At 38.1% G+C, this 15,406-nt stretch overlaps 3 protein-coding genes across 3 annotated transcripts; 2 read left to right on the top strand and 1 right to left on the bottom strand.

The window, feature by feature from the left end:
* Positions 1-3,103: 3,103 nt before the first annotated feature.
* Positions 3,104-4,835, bottom strand: LOC134842282 (trypsin II-P29-like). The gene is made up of 3 exons (XM_063858553.1): positions 4,468-4,835; positions 3,979-4,282; positions 3,104-3,627 (listed from the first exon to the last, which is right to left on the bottom strand). The coding sequence occupies exons 1-3, from the start codon at positions 4,798-4,800 to the stop codon at positions 3,437-3,439; spliced, it is 828 nt and encodes a 275-aa protein (XP_063714623.1). The 5' UTR covers positions 4,801-4,835; the 3' UTR covers positions 3,104-3,436.
* Positions 4,836-5,556: 721 nt separating this feature from the next.
* LOC134841464 (polyadenylate-binding protein 2-like) lies at positions 5,557-7,052 on the top strand. Its single transcript, XM_063857471.1, has 2 exons — positions 5,557-5,901; positions 6,341-7,052. The coding sequence occupies exons 1-2, from the start codon at positions 5,564-5,566 to the stop codon at positions 6,759-6,761; spliced, it is 759 nt and encodes a 252-aa protein (XP_063713541.1). The 5' UTR covers positions 5,557-5,563; the 3' UTR covers positions 6,762-7,052.
* Positions 7,053-7,405: 353 nt separating this feature from the next.
* Positions 7,406-13,301, top strand: LOC134841431 (A-kinase anchor protein 10, mitochondrial-like). The gene is made up of 2 exons (XM_063857416.1): positions 7,406-7,798; positions 11,447-13,301. Exons 1-2 carry the CDS (start codon positions 7,517-7,519, stop codon positions 13,016-13,018), a joined length of 1,854 nt encoding a protein of 617 aa, XP_063713486.1. The 5' UTR covers positions 7,406-7,516; the 3' UTR covers positions 13,019-13,301.
* Positions 13,302-15,406: the final 2,105 nt, after the last annotated feature.

Genomic DNA, 15,406 nt, shown 5'->3' with positions numbered 1-15,406 from the left:
GCAAAGTGCAGCTCAAACGAGACAAAGTGTATCGAATTAGATAATTTTAAGCTCGAAATCAAAAATAGATATGCTGATACCTGAGAAATATCTCTCATTGCTAAACAGCAAAAGAAGCAATAATAAGCTACAATAAGTTATTGTGTTGTTGTCGGTAGAGCGACAGAACAATGAACAGTGATTTCGATTTCAGGCTTATAAACAGTTCTTGCTATTTATTTTTATAATATGTTAATATATGTTCAGGCTCAAGTTTTTATCAGCGCTTGACTTTTGATTTCTTAAAAGGAAGGCAATTTCCTCTATCGAACAGCGAAGTGTAAAGGCGTTCTACGGCCTTCGAAACTTTCAGTAGGGGAGTTTTGACCTATTTGTTTTGAGTTTTTTTATTTTCGCAAGTTTCAAATGCACAAATCTGATATGAATTTTTCAATCAAAAGAAAAAATCGCAGGGATCTCCCCTTTTTAAGCGGATATTCCCTTATTTTGGTAGAACAAAAGTTTGACTTTTGATTTCTTAAAAGGAAGGCAATTTCCTCTATCGAACAGCGAAGTGGAAAGGCCACGAAAAACGTGATCGACTTCTAATTTCGAAAATAGAGTTTATTTATCAGGTTTCCCCAGCGAAAAATAAATTCTGCCGTTCTTTTTTCTCGAAGTTTGAGATTATTTCAAGAAATTATGTCACTATTTTTTTTGTTAACTTGCGCTCATTGACTCCTTTCCAACTGGCTGTTATTTGTGTTTTTTTTTGGTCATGTACAGTAAGTGCAGCTAGTGTTCCCGGGTACTAAATGTGTTTGCTTATTCTAGCTATTTTTTGGTATCAATTGAAAAATGAGTTAATAGGTTTTTTGCTTGAACATCCGAAATAAAAAAAGTGTACAACGTTTAAGCTATATCGTATATTGCAATGGTAAAGATATTCCTTCGATTTTCCAGCTGAATTCAGTGTTTGTTAACCGAGTTTAAAATAAGCAGCCTAATAGTGGAATGTTGTCAGGGTTCCGCCAGGGGTTGCGAAATCGACCTTCAATTATGAATGCCCAAATCCTTTTAGTGTACGAGATACGACGATTTATGTGTTTTTTTTTTCAAAATTTTTGAGAAAACCCAAATAACCAAGTAATTCACAAAATACCCTGCAGTTGGGTGCTGTACGATAACTCTTCTTGCTCAATTACTCGATTCTTGCCGTCAAATATGACTGCTCAAAACCTCGCAGTTCTCGAGATATGACGTGTTTTCAGTTTTTTTCAAGTTTTTTTTTCAGAAAACTTTATAAATTGTAGGTTTAAAAAATTCAGATTTTAATTCAGATTTGGATAAAAAATTTAAATATTTGAAACTCCTAGCCTTGTAATTGGGTACTGTGAGGTTACTCTCAGGAGTTCCAAGTTGCAAATCGTGCGTCAAATTGCGCCTGCTCAAATGGTCTTTGTTTTCGAGTGTGACGTTTGTTATGCATTTTTGTTAAAGTTGTTCGAAGTACTTAGATATAAAAAATTTCACAAAATTTGAAGATGTCATCTGAATATTGAGGCTGTGTCACGGTAGTCCAAGGAGTTGCAAAATTTGCCTCAAAAACTGACTGCTCAAGTTTTTGTAGTTTTTGAGATATGATGTTTTTTTTTGTGATTTTTTCTGAACGTTTTTCAGGAAACTCAAATTTATTTTTTTTCCAATTTTTTGAAATTCGAAACCCCTAATCTGGGGGTATCAGAGTGCTCTCAGGGTTTGAGAATCTTGCCTCCAATATTGACTGCTCGAAATTTTGCCGTTATTGAGATATGACGTTTTCTATGGTTTTTCAAAACTTTTTTTTTAGTAAACTTAAATTTGAAGTTTCGCAAAATTTAAAATTCTCAGCGCTGTAGTTGGGTACTGTGAGATTACTTTCAGGAGTTGCAAATCTTGCGTATAATTGTGCTCGCTCAATTTTTTTTATTTTTTTCGAGATGTGACGTTTGAATTAACAAAAACTTGAACAATATTTTTTCTCAACAAAATTTGTAATTACCAAACCTTTAATCGGGTGCTATCAGAATACACTCATAGGATGCAGATCTTAATTACAGTTATTCGGTTTTCTATGGTGTTCTTATCAGTTCGAAGCACCGGAGGCGCGTTACACGCTAGTTTCAATTTTAATCTTATTTAATCCTATTTAAGCATAGGAAATTTAATAGCATATGTTGTTGTCTTATTTGTGGCTTGTGCTATGTCGTGTTTGAAAACTCCTAGCTTCTACATGCATTCATATGTCGCTAGTCTTTTCATTTTAACCCACGTTCTACGGCCTTCGAAACTTTCAGTAGGGGATTTTTGACCTATTTGTTTTGAGTTTTTTTATTTTCTCAAGTTTCAAATGCACAAATCTGAGATGAACTTTTCAATCAAAAGAAAAAATCACAGGGATCTCCCCTTTTTAAGCGGATATTCCCTTATTTTGGTAGAACAAAAGTTATAGCCTCAAACAAGACAATGTTTTGATATTTTGGTTTATTTTAAAAACTTCTCAAAAACAACCCTGCCAAAGCGGAGAATAAGGGTTTAACTGAAAGAAAAAAATCACCGTTAAATAAGCATCTAAATTACTACTTGAGCAGAGAAGCTTTTTAAATTTTTGAAAATTACTAATTTCCTTATCAGTTCAATATATGATTAAATATATTTTTAAAGTTTTGAAAATTACTAATTTCCTTATCAGTTCAATATATGATTAAATATATGATCAGGTCGGATATTCAAATCCGGAACATTCTAAAAGTTAAAATTTTTTGATCGAATTTTATTATGCTGCTTTATTGCTGTCTAATGTTAGTAAAATTACAAGCTGTCGTGGAGCAGATGTGAGAACGTGATACTTCTAGTCTCAAAATTGATGTTCAAATTTTTATTCGAGTGTTTTTAAATTTTTCCTTTTTTTATTTCACTTTGTTTTGCTTGCTCAGAGCTCTGTTTTGCATTTTCCTGTTTGCGAAGCGTAGCTTCGCCTCCGTGTAATATTTAAAATAATTTTTGGAGGCAATGAATTAAAAACTGTACCAAACAATTTAGGAGTAAGCGGGTTTTTATGTGAACGTTACCATATTTTTCGCCAATCTAAGTCGCTATCATTTGCACAGTTTTTTTTCTACGGCGGATTATTGCCAGCCTACCCATAAATTGAGTATGCTGAGTATAAGTTGAGTATGCTAGTTTTCTAACATTTAGCAGTAGTTTCTTTTTCTGTTTTGCAAAAGATGCGCTGAACGGCTTTGTCTGTCTGACTAGAAATCAAGCTTTAGTTTACTTTGTCAGAATTTGTCAAGCTTACTGCCGCGTTCTATCGTGTTGGAAAAGTTAGTTGTGAGATTTTTGAATTGATAATTTTCGTGTTGGAAGTTCTTTTCTTTTCTGTTTGCTCCAACAATTAAGTGTCTCTCTCTCTTTTCTAGTGTGTGTTTTCGTGGATCCAGTCGACATAGTTGATCAAGTTAGTGTACACTCCCGGCTGTCGGGGGTCGGCACACCCCTTCCCCCACGACACCACCCCTTGCAACAGGCACTGTCCCCCCATCACATGTCTCACCAGGGGGCCCCCTGAGTCGCCCTGACAACTGTCAGTCTCGCCCGCAGCGAACCCTGAAACCCAATTTCACATGTTCAACTCCTAGTGTCCTACCACTTATCAAGTACATTTCGCGCAGTTTATCCTCATTTTATCCTGTTTTATTGCCATAGGAATTGAAATTCTTCCGTTCCGAAAAGTGTGCAAGTTGTTAGGCAACGTATTTGCGTAGATTGATTTCCGCCGTATTTTCAGTTCCTTAGTGGTCCACTCACTTATGAGCTTCAATCTACCATTCCCTGTTTTTTTTATGAGTGTATTGCTAGTTTTTTAATGCATGAAAGTAATTCAACTTTAAAATGAAACTAGTTGAAGCTGAAAACCGCTTTTTGTTCTGGTTATTCGACTAAGAGTGAGTTACCTACCTGCACAAATCATGTTCTCAGTTATTTTTCCGTCGTACCAATCTGTCTGGTTGCACACTTCCCTGTCGATGACGGGAACGGATGCCTCATTCAGAATGTCCTCGTCCATAGTCCCCTCCGATGCCCCCCACCCCATCACTGTGAGAGTCTCCCCCGCCATGACGGGGAAGAAGGTCATCCCGATGGGCCTGATGCTGTCCGAGTAGTCCACTGCCTCGCTCATCTCCACTATCACCAGGTCGTTGTTCATCGTCTTCTGGTTGAAGTCGGGATGAGTCCTGATGGATTTGATTTTGCGGGTCACCTGAAAAACAAAATCTTTTTTATTGTACCTATACTATACTACGTCATGAATAATTGAGAATGGATAAATTGGAGATCAAATTGTGGACCATCATTTGGGTTCTAGTTGGCTGTTTGGGTTTTTGACTTTTATATAATTTTTGAAAATCGAAAGTAGTCCACAAAAACACCGAAGACAATTCTCACTTGTCCAGTTTCTGTTTGCTGTTGATTGTAGTCTCCCAGAACCATCGAGTAGCTGAAGAGGTCGAAGTCCTTGGGGAAACAGTGGGCTGCAGATATTACATACATGCTGTTGTAAAGGGACCCTCCACATAGATGGAAGTTCCCGTACAGCAAAATATTCACCATCCATGGGTATGCGTGAGCCTCACTCACAACTCCATTCACAATTTTGTCCTCGATTTCTTCCGCTGGTCTGAAATCGGGTTCACTGGACCTAGTACGTGTATTGAAACCAGAGCCAGAGCTAATATATACTACTAGAACCAAAATCGCCAGTTGTTTTTGACTTCGCATCTTGCTAAGTACCTATCTAAACGAATTTATCTCAATTTGTTGAATTGGAAAGTGAATTTGAAAAATGAAATTTTGTCCACTATAAATAGGAGAAAATTCAATTTTTTATCAAAATGACACCAAAGTTTTTGACCTTCCAAAATTGATCGTCGATTAACAGAAATGTGTTCATGAAGTGTCGTTGTATATTCTTTTACTAAGAATCAATTTTTTGAAAAATTCAGCCGCAGCTTGGTCTTGTGGATTATATTGCCGTTGATAGTTTTTGTTCATATCATCTATTTTTCCAATAGTGTTTGACAGTAAATTGAAGTTGAATCAATGAACTGATCTTAAAGGAGCTGTTGTCCCAACGGTTATAAGCTCACAACTCCTCCGTTCTATAAGGCCATGAATTAGTTGTATCTCTTCAAATCTCAGCGAAATTTTCTTAGATCATTTATGGATAATGTGTGATTTAGGGGGGGGGGGGGGGTCACTTCTCTCCCCATCTCAAAGGTTCGTCCTCCTCGCCACCAAAGGATCAACCTTTGGTACTTCTCTATGATCAACCGACCCTAAAATAATTTTTAGGGGCGCCTTCGGTCCCAATGTGATTTGTTTTTGTTTTCGCGCTTTCTCTTCCTTTCTATCTGTCTTCCTTGTTTTCTTTCTTGTAGACCAAAAGGCAGAAGTCGAGAATAAGTTAAATTTATAGATTCATTTGTCACTATTTTTAAGTGGCTCTGAAGTTTTTCTCGTTCCAATTTCAGATTATCTCATTATGGGAGATGTGGACGACGTCGAAGGCCTCCTAGAGTCGGAACTGACAGCAGAAGACATAGACCAAGCGATAGCCGCCACCAGTAAGGCTGACTCGGCCGCCCAGAGCGACACGAGCGACAGTCGCACCTTCAATGACCAGTCAGTGTTGCAGGACGAGGGCGTGGATGACCCGGAGCTGGAGGCGATCCGCCAGAGAGTGAGAGAGATGGAACAGGAGCAGCTGAAACTGAAACAGATGCAGGATGAGGTCGAGAAGCAGATGTTGACCACGCAGGGTGGAAATGCAGCCCAGAGATCCTTTCCCTCCCAGGACGAAAAAATGGAAGCTGACCAAAGGTAGGCTGATACACTTTGCATGCTGGTCTCTTTTGCGGCGTCTGAATGTTCCAGAGGAATCCAGTAAAACAGAACATAATGCTGATTGTCCACTTTTCCTGTTATTTTTCTCATGATTTTTTAAACTGTTGGTACTTATTTTCCAGCATTTTTACCTTGATATTCGAAACCACGCTTAAGAGGATGACCATTTGAAATTGTTTCGAATGTCATTGCTTCGAACTTCAAATGTTTCGGACAATTTTCATCTTCGGTTTCTACAATCGGTTGTCAGTTTAAGCTGCAGTTTGCCTGCAAATCTGTAAACACGGTTACTTGTGATCATATTTAGGAAAAGGGATGAAATTTGGTTGAAAACTGCTGATTTGAAATTGAAAAGAGCTCTTTTGAAGTAGCGATGGATGTGAAATGAAGTATCGTTTGTTTTGTTTTGTTCCAGGTCAGTGTACGTAGGCAATGTAGACTACAGTTCAACTGCGGAAGAGCTGGAACAACATTTCAACGGGTGTGGGGCAATCAACAGAGTCACAATCTTGTGCGACAAGTTCACCGGCCAGCCCAAGGGCTTCGCTTACATCGAATTTAGTGACAAAGACTCTGTAGAAACAGCCCAGGCTCTAAACGACTCTTTATTTAAGGGCAGAGCAATAAAAGTGACAGCCAAAAGATTTAATGTGCCCGGAGTTAGCTCAACCAATCGGGGAGGAGGAGGTGGCTTTTTCAGACCCCGCGGTAGAGGCGGCGCTTTCAGAGGGGGAGGCGGGGGCGGATACCGAGGGGGTGGTTTTGCAGGCTACAGACCTGTCTACAGAGGCCGCGGAGGTTTCAGAGCTAGACGGAACTGGTATTCGCCTTATTGATTATCACCATGACTGAATTGGGCTTATTCGATTCAGTTCCAAGACTTGAATGAGTTGATTTATTAGCAATCTCTAAGTTCTGGAAACTATTATTTGTTTTTGTTTGTTCAGTTTACGTAATTTGGCGCCATGTACTATTCATATTTTTAATATGCTGATTAGCTTTTTATGTCCGAGAGTCCAAATTATAGCCTTTGACATACTTTACGTATGATCAAGCTTCCTTAAAAAAGAAGATTTGTGATACGAGTATTTCAAAAAAAAAATAGCAATTGAATCAATCAGAACTCCCCAATGTTTTCCCTAGCAAGTTGAGATTTCAATGACATTGCATCCGCTTTACTTCATGGAAACAATGGTGGAAAAGAGTGCATCATACTTTTCCGGTATAGCTTTCGGTAGAACAGTTTCTTAAAACATTCGTTTCATTTTGGTTTAAAAAATCGTCAATCTGGCGATAAATTGTTCTGATAAGTGGCATTGCATGGCAACATTTAAAACTTTTATTTTAATGTATTCAATTTGACTGAGGTGATTTCAAATAAAGTTAAAAGGCAGTCAAATAGATAAACTTGTTGTGACAACTGATGAAAACAACAACCAGTTATGAAGGATGGCTCAAAAGTTGTGCTCTTTTCAGGAAGATGTACACTGCGTGTAAGTGTTTATAGGCTGCGTTTTAACACTTTCTAATAAATTGTACAAAATGTAAATAGTGAGCTATTTGAGCGGAGAGCAAACGAACGGGGCTTCAAATGGCTAAGAAGAATTCAGACTGCAAAACATGGGAAGTTCGAGTGTCAAAAGTGTTGAACGAAGTGCGCCTTCTGGAGAAGCACGCCAAGTTGATGAAGGTGGGCGAATTTGAGGCGGCCAAGTCCATATCCTCCAAGGACGTCCACTGCTACGAGGGAGGCGAACGGGGAATGGCTGTGAGGAGCAAACAGTACTTAGTGTGTCAATCTTCCCTGTCGCCAAAACTGAGCCAAGTGTTGAAACATGACATGGTGTTGCCCTATCTCATACAGTTCTTACAGGTATTTGAAGCAAACAAGTGGACATTATTAAATACACATGCAGGCTAGCGAGCCCAGTGTCATATTACGAATCCCCATCCTCGTCCTAACTTATTTTTTCCAGCCGCTATCCAAGTGTATAAAATTGGTCCAGAGCTGAGGGAGGGGAGGGGGGGGGGCAATTAACTTTCACTGTAAATGTCGTAAATGATAATACCAGGCCTGTAAACACGTAAACAACAGCTTGAGAGGCCGTCAATTCTAATTTCATAAAAGACTTTGGAGCTAAAGTATTCTCGATGCTCAGCTCATTTTCCGCCCGGATTACGTGCTATTCATAGTTATTCTGAGCTGTTTCTCAATAGAATACATAAATGTTAAATCGAAATCTGAAGAGATGAAAATATCAAAATGTGCTGAAATAACAAAGATTTTCAAGACTGAATATTGACTTTGTAAAGGTGAATCGGTTTCCGTTAAACTTCAATCGATTTTCCTAATTTTATCTTTCTTTTTACACCTGCGAGCGCTGTGTCATATTACGAGATTCATTTGTTTCCCAGCCCAAGTCGCTAATAAAAGTTTTGATTGATTTGGTGGCACGTTTACAGCAATAACCTTATATCTGGTTATCTTTTGCTGCAAAGCATTATATTTCTCGTTGTATCTGAGTTATTGGTTGCTTATATTTGAAGATTTTAAGCGACCCTGGCGAAGATGCGAGGACTTGTAAATCTCAATGTCCAGGTCGGTGGTTAGATACCACCGCATAGTAAGGCCCTCCCCTCCCTCCTCACAATTCACGAGCAATTTTGTTGTTCAATTGTCCGATTGTTACAAAAAATTGCATTCCGTCTAATTAGGCCATGACAAACATGTTTTGTCTGCCTTATTCACCTTATTACACAAGCAAAGCTTGTGTTATAGTATGAACTATCTTTTTTCCAATCTAAGTCGCAAATATTGTTGCGACGCAAATATTGCTGCGACAAAATGTGTTCACTTTGAAAGTGTTCATTTTGATCAATAACCAGCTATTAAGTATATCCAACACAGACTATTATATTACAATTAGCATTTTAGCTTCACGGTAGCATGGATATGTAGCGTAGAGGTAGGGAAGGAGACTCGCAGCAAAATTAGAGGGTTCGAACCTGGACAGTGTCTGATGTTCTTAATGAATTTTTCGTATACAAGTTAAAATGCGTCTGCTCTATAAATTGAGGCATGTTAGTTGGTAAGTTTCTTTTTTTCAAGTTGACTAGTACTGCTAATGTGTCATAATTGGCTTGCATCACTTAGCAATTATGTAGACTCATTATTGGTGTGCGTCACTAAAGAAATTTTTTCATACAAAGTTTTACTCATACAGTTTTTGAAGATTGAAAAATCTAATTGATAATGTGAACACTTATTTGTTCCGGCCGTTCAAACTTGTATTCGACTGAGTTTTAGTTTTTTAAGCCCTTTCAATCGTGACTCTAAAGCATTTGAAAATTTCTGATAAAATTTCTCAATGTCGAGAAAAACTCTTTTCAAGTTTTTGATTTTCGATCTAATTTCGAGCGAATATAGATTACTTTGCGTACTTTGCCTAATTTTTTTAGCTGCGGAATATGCTTATGGTCTAGGTTTTGTTCTAGGCTTAATCACACCACGCACAAATAACGACACTAATTTGAAAAAAAATTACTTCTATTTTTTGCGAATATTGTCGGAACATTCTGTGATACTTGCACAGCTATTGGCCATCCTAGTTTTTGTTAAGTGAATGAAAGACATTACTAGAGTTATAAGTTTAGTTTTTTAAGACTTTCATATCCCCTCACGCTCAGAAAAAGATGCAAAATTGAAAAAGAAAATTGAAATCTGTTGTTAAATTGTTTGTACCCTAGCGAGTTGCGAGCTTTTTGTTGAATTACAGAACGAGTTTTTCCCCACCCGAATTGTTTTTATGGGTGCTCATTTTGGTGTCGTTTTTATTGCATAATATTGGCAGTTTAATAACACCTGTTCTCTTGTTTATTTGTGGCTACTGTTTGCTACAGAGCATCAATTCGAGTCCACTACAAAACAAAAGTTTTGTTTTCAAGGCTCTTTTTAACTTTTTCTTATTTGAATTTTTACCCTTGCGATAGCAAGGTTATTGCAATCGGGTACTAGACATTTTTCCCGTAAACATTTACCGCTTTTTTTCAAACGGTAAATGTTCCGGTTCAAAAAAGTTCGGCGTTTTATTTGTCTGTTTCTGTTTTGTCAGGTCTTATCTAATAATCATTTATTTAAGCTGTAAACAATTTTCACTGCAGTCAATTTCAGTATTTTAAAAGTCAGGCTGAATCGAAATTGGCTTTTCACATTGGTTGTAATTTTATCAGCTCGATTTTTGTTAATATTTTTGTTTCAATTTTGGTCTTTTTTATCGGCTTAATAAACGTCGGCCTAATTAATATCGACTTAGTGGCCTCTTATTGCGTTGTTACGTCCGAAATTTTTTTTTTGTGTGTGTGCGTGCTCTGAGGGGATATTTTTTTAAGTTGAGAATTTCGATATTCTTTTCGACATGAAGGGCTTCTCAGGTTTTTTCGGCTTGTTGCCGCTTGGTAATTATAAATTGAAATCCAATCAAACATATGAGGTTGAGATAAAAACAACTGGTTGAGACGTCAAAGATTTGCGGTTCTTTTCATTTGTCCGATCATTTTTTGTCGACTTAGTTGCCATCTTAGCATTTTCTTGCTCTATGCAGTTTGCTTTGTAGTTACTTTTTACTATTGCGATAAGCAAGGGTATTGCAATCGCGCATTAGACTTTTTTTTCCATAAATAAAAATTAAAAATGGTAAATTTAGGTTTAGTTTATAATGAATTGTAGTTTTTTGCGTCTCCAACTCACTTGTCCGGAGGTAACGAATGCGCCTGGGACGGCAAAGGATCTGGGTTCGAATCTGGAAGGACTTAATTTTTTTTCAAACGGGAAATAGTCCGTTTCAGAAAAAATCGTTGGCTTATTATTGTCTGGTTATGTTTTGGTGGCTTAGTTGTCATATTGTAGAATTTTTTCCCTGTTTTCTTAACACTTTAGTTGCTTTTGGTGTTCTGATTTACCTCTGCTGTTTGTAATAGAATTATAGTTCAAGTTTTTCAATACAAAAATTTTGTTCCAGCTTTTTTTTCGGTTTGATGGGTTTCGGTCCATATTATATCGGCCTATAGGCCTCGTATTGCGTCTTTAGACAAGCGAAAAAAGTTTTTGTGGTCATGTCTGTGTTTTGAGCGTGAGGGGGCTCAATAACTTCTTATTGTCTTTAAAAAAAATTTGATTTTTTTTCGGTTTTTCTTTTCATTTTCCTTTTTTTTGGCTTAATAGGTTTCGGCTATATTTTTATCGTCTTAGTGGTCTCATATTGTTTCTTTTGACGAGCAACTAAAGTTTTTTGAGTGTTCATGCGTTTTGAGGATGAGGTGGACTTTCTAATTTTGTTGTTGGTCTTTTTTGCTAATTTTTGAAAAGTTCAGAATCTGTTCCACTTTGTTGAATTGCCAGAGGCATCTGCGTGTAATTAAAAAGTGATATAGAAAGGCTTCAAAAATATTAAATCTAGTCTGAATTGACTCGGTTTGTGTAAAGTCATTGAAGGTTTTTTGGAATAACGGTTCGCTGCTTTAGGAGAAATCTAAAGCTCAACTGGTCTACTTCTGGCTTGCTGCGGAGACTTTCCGACTGTCCGACCAAACAAGCCAATCACACGAGGCGCAACAGTCTGGCAAATCAGACGAAAACGAGTCACATGAACAAGATGACGACGATATGCTAGACATAGACGTGTTCGGACCCAGTAACCCATTTGCTGATTCGTTAATGACGTCATACGATGACGTAATGGCAAATGCTTCGAAAGAAGATTTAGAGGCTGCTGAAATTGAGGACGAAAACGGAGACTTCGGGGATTTTTGTCTTTCTGGAGACAGCAGAACTATCCGAATAACAATGATGCCAATCTTAGAGCAGGGGTCGACTCAAATTGGTCAAAATGGGTTGGAGGACGGCGAGAGTGCTTCGAATGACCCTATAGATAGTGCCAATTTTTTCAAGCAAAATGCAGTCAACATCTTCATGAGGTACATCTGCAAAGACTCCTCTCAGAGCGTGGATTTGCCCGATAGTTTGGGCACGGAAATTTGGGACAAAATATGTGCGCAAGAGGGTGTGAATTCTTACTGTTTCGTATCAGCACAAAACCATGTTTATTCTATCCTTCTTAACGAATATTTTGAAAGCTTTCTTTCCAGCTCACATTTTGTAAACTACCAATTAGATCGCATAACATGTCGAAATGTGACGCTGACGGACGTTCTTTTCTGTCACGTCACAATTGCTTACTTTATGGAGTTTTTACAAACAATCACGCTCCAAAATTTAGTATCTTGTTTTCTATCTATTCAAAACTTCAAGTTAAATTACGACATGCATTGTTCTTTATCGGACGCTAATTCAATTTTCAACTCGTATTTTAACGAGAATTCGCTGTCAACTTTTGTGCAATTTCCAGAGCCAGTTATAAGCGTAGTTGAGAAACAGATCCTGCAAGCAAAGAAGATCTCAATGTCTCCCGAAAGCGAAACTTGCGAGGTGAAGATACCGTCTTCAGTGTTCGATTGTGCGTTTGTTATTTTAGGAAACGTGCTGAAAACGGAAGTTTTTCCCTTTTTTCTGAAAAGTAGATACTACCGACAGTTGAAGCGGGAGCTGGAAGTTTCGTTTTTCGCAATGCAAGGAGCCAGTAGTCGGGATAAGAGCGACAGATATGCGGGGCTGTCTAGGGGCACAGAGTGCGAGACGCTATTGAAAGCGGACGCGAAAGGACCGATGGTACAGGAGCCTCGATTCGTGTTTCCCATTGAGGACGAATCGATCGAGACAATCAGACGGAAGCCAGTGAAGCAGACACTGGGACATGTGAATGCAATTGGAGAGTATGTCTCCCAGTACGAGTCACTTCCGGGCGGCATGCAGGGGAAAGAGAGTGTGAGGTCAAAGTTGAAACAACTCCTCACCCCGGGAAGGTCAAAGAAGGTGGCGGAGGCGGAGGAGCAGGAGGCTTGGGTCACGGCACACAAGATTGTGAACCAGGTCAACCGAGAGACCCTGGACACTGGCGGCAATATAGCAGTGAACACAAGAATAAATACGCCAGAGTCCCAAAAGCACAGGAAATACACAAATATTTCGGATATATGAAAGAGTACATCAAAGTCAAACCCATTCTCATATTTATATATACGTTCTTTGTATCAAATTAAAACATTTTTAGTTCATTGTTATGATAATGCATTCTTTCGCTACGCTGCAGTTCCTACATTGATAATGCTCACAACCGTTTTCGTTCATTTGTTAGAACTAGATTCAATCTAATTTTAGTCCAGCCTGAAATGCAATGTCAATATATCCCTAAAGTGTCAAATATCTGAATATTCATTTGTGTATACCAAATTTATCAATGTTCCTGAATAAATAATTCAATAGTGTTAGTATCAGCTTTTTAAAGTTGTTTTTGAAGAATGAACAACATTTGCTTCTTAGCCATGAAAGTTTCTTGACATTCATAGAGCTTGAAGATTGTCTTATCTATCTATACATTATTTAACTGGCGTTTTGTTCGGCACATCATTAAGTACCGATGTTGACATGCTAAAAAGCCAATTTGTTGAAACAATCAAAACTTAAGTGAAGTCAACCTCTCAAAATATTCTATACGAATTTTCAACTAAGTTTTCTGTTCAAACGAACAATTGAATGCAAATTTCCGAGGTTACATACGCTTTTCATCATACACCTGTCGGAGAGCAAATGCCTAATTCTGCAATTGTTTTTTCATTTTTTGCAATGCAAACTTTCAAAAAATTTTACAGGTTTTCATAGATTAAAAGAAGCAACCCTTAGGTGGTTCGCTGTCAGGGTTCTCCGAGGGGCTCCAAATCTAGCCTCAAAATATTATTGCTCAAATATTTTTTTTAGCTTACTGGGTATGACGATTTTAAAAAACTTTGCAAAATCTCAACTTAAAACCCTATTGTAGGGTGCTGTCAGGGTACTCGCAAATAGCAAATCTTGTGTTTATTTTTCAATTTAAAAAATGAATCATAAATCTTAATCTTATGGTATAGTGCTTTCAGGGTACTAGCATAATTGCAAATCTGGCGTATATTTAGGGTCTAGGACTATATCTCCAGGATAAAATCCCCCAGGATGAAATCCCACCGGGTATAATCCCCCAGGACAAAATCCCCCAGTTTTCAGTTTGAAATCTCCCACATTCAAATTGAATAAAACAGCGACATTAAAACTTGAAATAAATGATGAAAGATAAATAACAGAAAAGAAGTAGATAGATTAACGACTAAAAACTAAAAGGACAAATTAACAGCTATGGTTTTAAGATAATCTAACTCTTTGTTGTTAGCGGCAGAGCATACAATTCTCTTTATCCCCCCAAAATTATCCTCTTTCCTTGTGTGAACTTTCTTGCCGAGCTGCATTTGAGCGAAACTAAAAGTTTGCAGTGACTGCTGCCTCTGAATGGCCTGAATGAATTTCCATAAGTCAGGATTTGACATTTGGAGCATGGATTCGAATCCGCAGTGAAATCCTTCAAGGGCATTGTTTGTCCTGAGGAGGTCGTCAATGGTCCTGAGGTAAACGTTCCTCATATCCATATCGAATCGCGATTTCCGTCTCGTCGAGTTTCGCGTTTTTTTGCCTACAAAGGTGTCCTCAAAATGTTCTTGATGTCGTCAGGAATGTGGCAAGTTACTAGTATTTGTTTATACCGGGCTTCTATATGTAAGGGCGGGGCAAACGCAAGAGCAGCTAAAAGACGTATAGCTAAGTTGCATTCTTTGTCCTCGCGATTCTGTACAGCATAACCAAATTCGAGTATCTTTCTGTAAATGGCTTGCGAGAAGTGAAAGAAACAACCTTTGATTTCTGCGTCTGGAAAGTTGTCACCCACAGAATTGTTGCAAGTCATTTCAAAGTCCATGATTGAACTGGGGGGACGATATCTGCTTTCAAGTTCGACCAGAAAGCGTTGTTTGTTTCATTTCGTTCATCAGGGAGAAGGGCATAGATACATGGAAAAATTCCATCTACGAAGCAGTAGACAGTGTATATTCGGTAGAAGTTATCAGGACAGCTTTTAAAGGTTTCATCGATAAACCAGTTTCCATAAGAGTTAAAAATTTTGATGTTTTTGCTGGTTGCGAACACCAAATATCATTAACTGGTTCCTGGAAATGTCAAATCTTCTAGAAGAAAATCCTCTCCATTCATGGTTTGCATGTATTTAACAGGCAGTTCAAAATCGAATCCTGTTGGGATCGGTGGCTGGCTGCGGTTTTCATGTCGGATTATTCTAATCCTTCCTTTCACACCATCCCGCACCCCCATCTTAGTGGAAGCGCGGGATTTTTGACCCCTGGGGGTAAATTTAACAAACCTTTACATCGATTGCACAAAATCTCATATTTGGGATTCGAACTCACGCTGAAGGAATCAACATTATTTTCCATTCACTTGTCATACTGACTGTGCCACGTGGCTTTTTAATTTTTGCAATCAAAGCTCATT

This window comes from Symsagittifera roscoffensis, chromosome 3, assembly GCF_963678635.1.
Source record: "Symsagittifera roscoffensis chromosome 3, txSymRosc1.1, whole genome shotgun sequence".
NCBI lineage: Eukaryota > Metazoa > Xenacoelomorpha > Acoela > Convolutidae > Symsagittifera > Symsagittifera roscoffensis.
The sequence above is the reverse complement of the archived record's forward strand: the minus strand, read 5'-3'. Positions and strand labels throughout refer to the sequence as shown.

Coding starts and splice junctions, on each gene's coding strand:
- LOC134842282 (XM_063858553.1), bottom strand. CDS start 4,800: ATGCGAAGTCAAAAACAACTGGCGATTTTGGTTCTAGTAGTATATATT. Junction 4,283..4,467: donor AGCAAACAGAAACTGGACAA/GTGAGAATTGTC, acceptor TTTGTTTTTCAG/GTGACCCGCAAAATCAAATC. Junction 3,628..3,978: donor TGAGAACATGATTTGTGCAG/GTAGGTAACTCA, acceptor ATTGGGTTTCAG/GGTTCGCTGCGGGCGAGACT.
- LOC134841464 (XM_063857471.1), top strand. CDS start 5,564: ATGGGAGATGTGGACGACGTCGAAGGCCTCCTAGAGTCGGAACTGACA. Junction 5,902..6,340: donor AAAATGGAAGCTGACCAAAG/GTAGGCTGATAC, acceptor GTTTTGTTCCAG/GTCAGTGTACGTAGGCAATG.
- LOC134841431 (XM_063857416.1), top strand. CDS start 7,517: ATGGCTAAGAAGAATTCAGACTGCAAAACATGGGAAGTTCGAGTGTCA. Junction 7,799..11,446: donor ATCTCATACAGTTCTTACAG/GTATTTGAAGCA, acceptor TCGCTGCTTTAG/GAGAAATCTAAAGCTCAACT.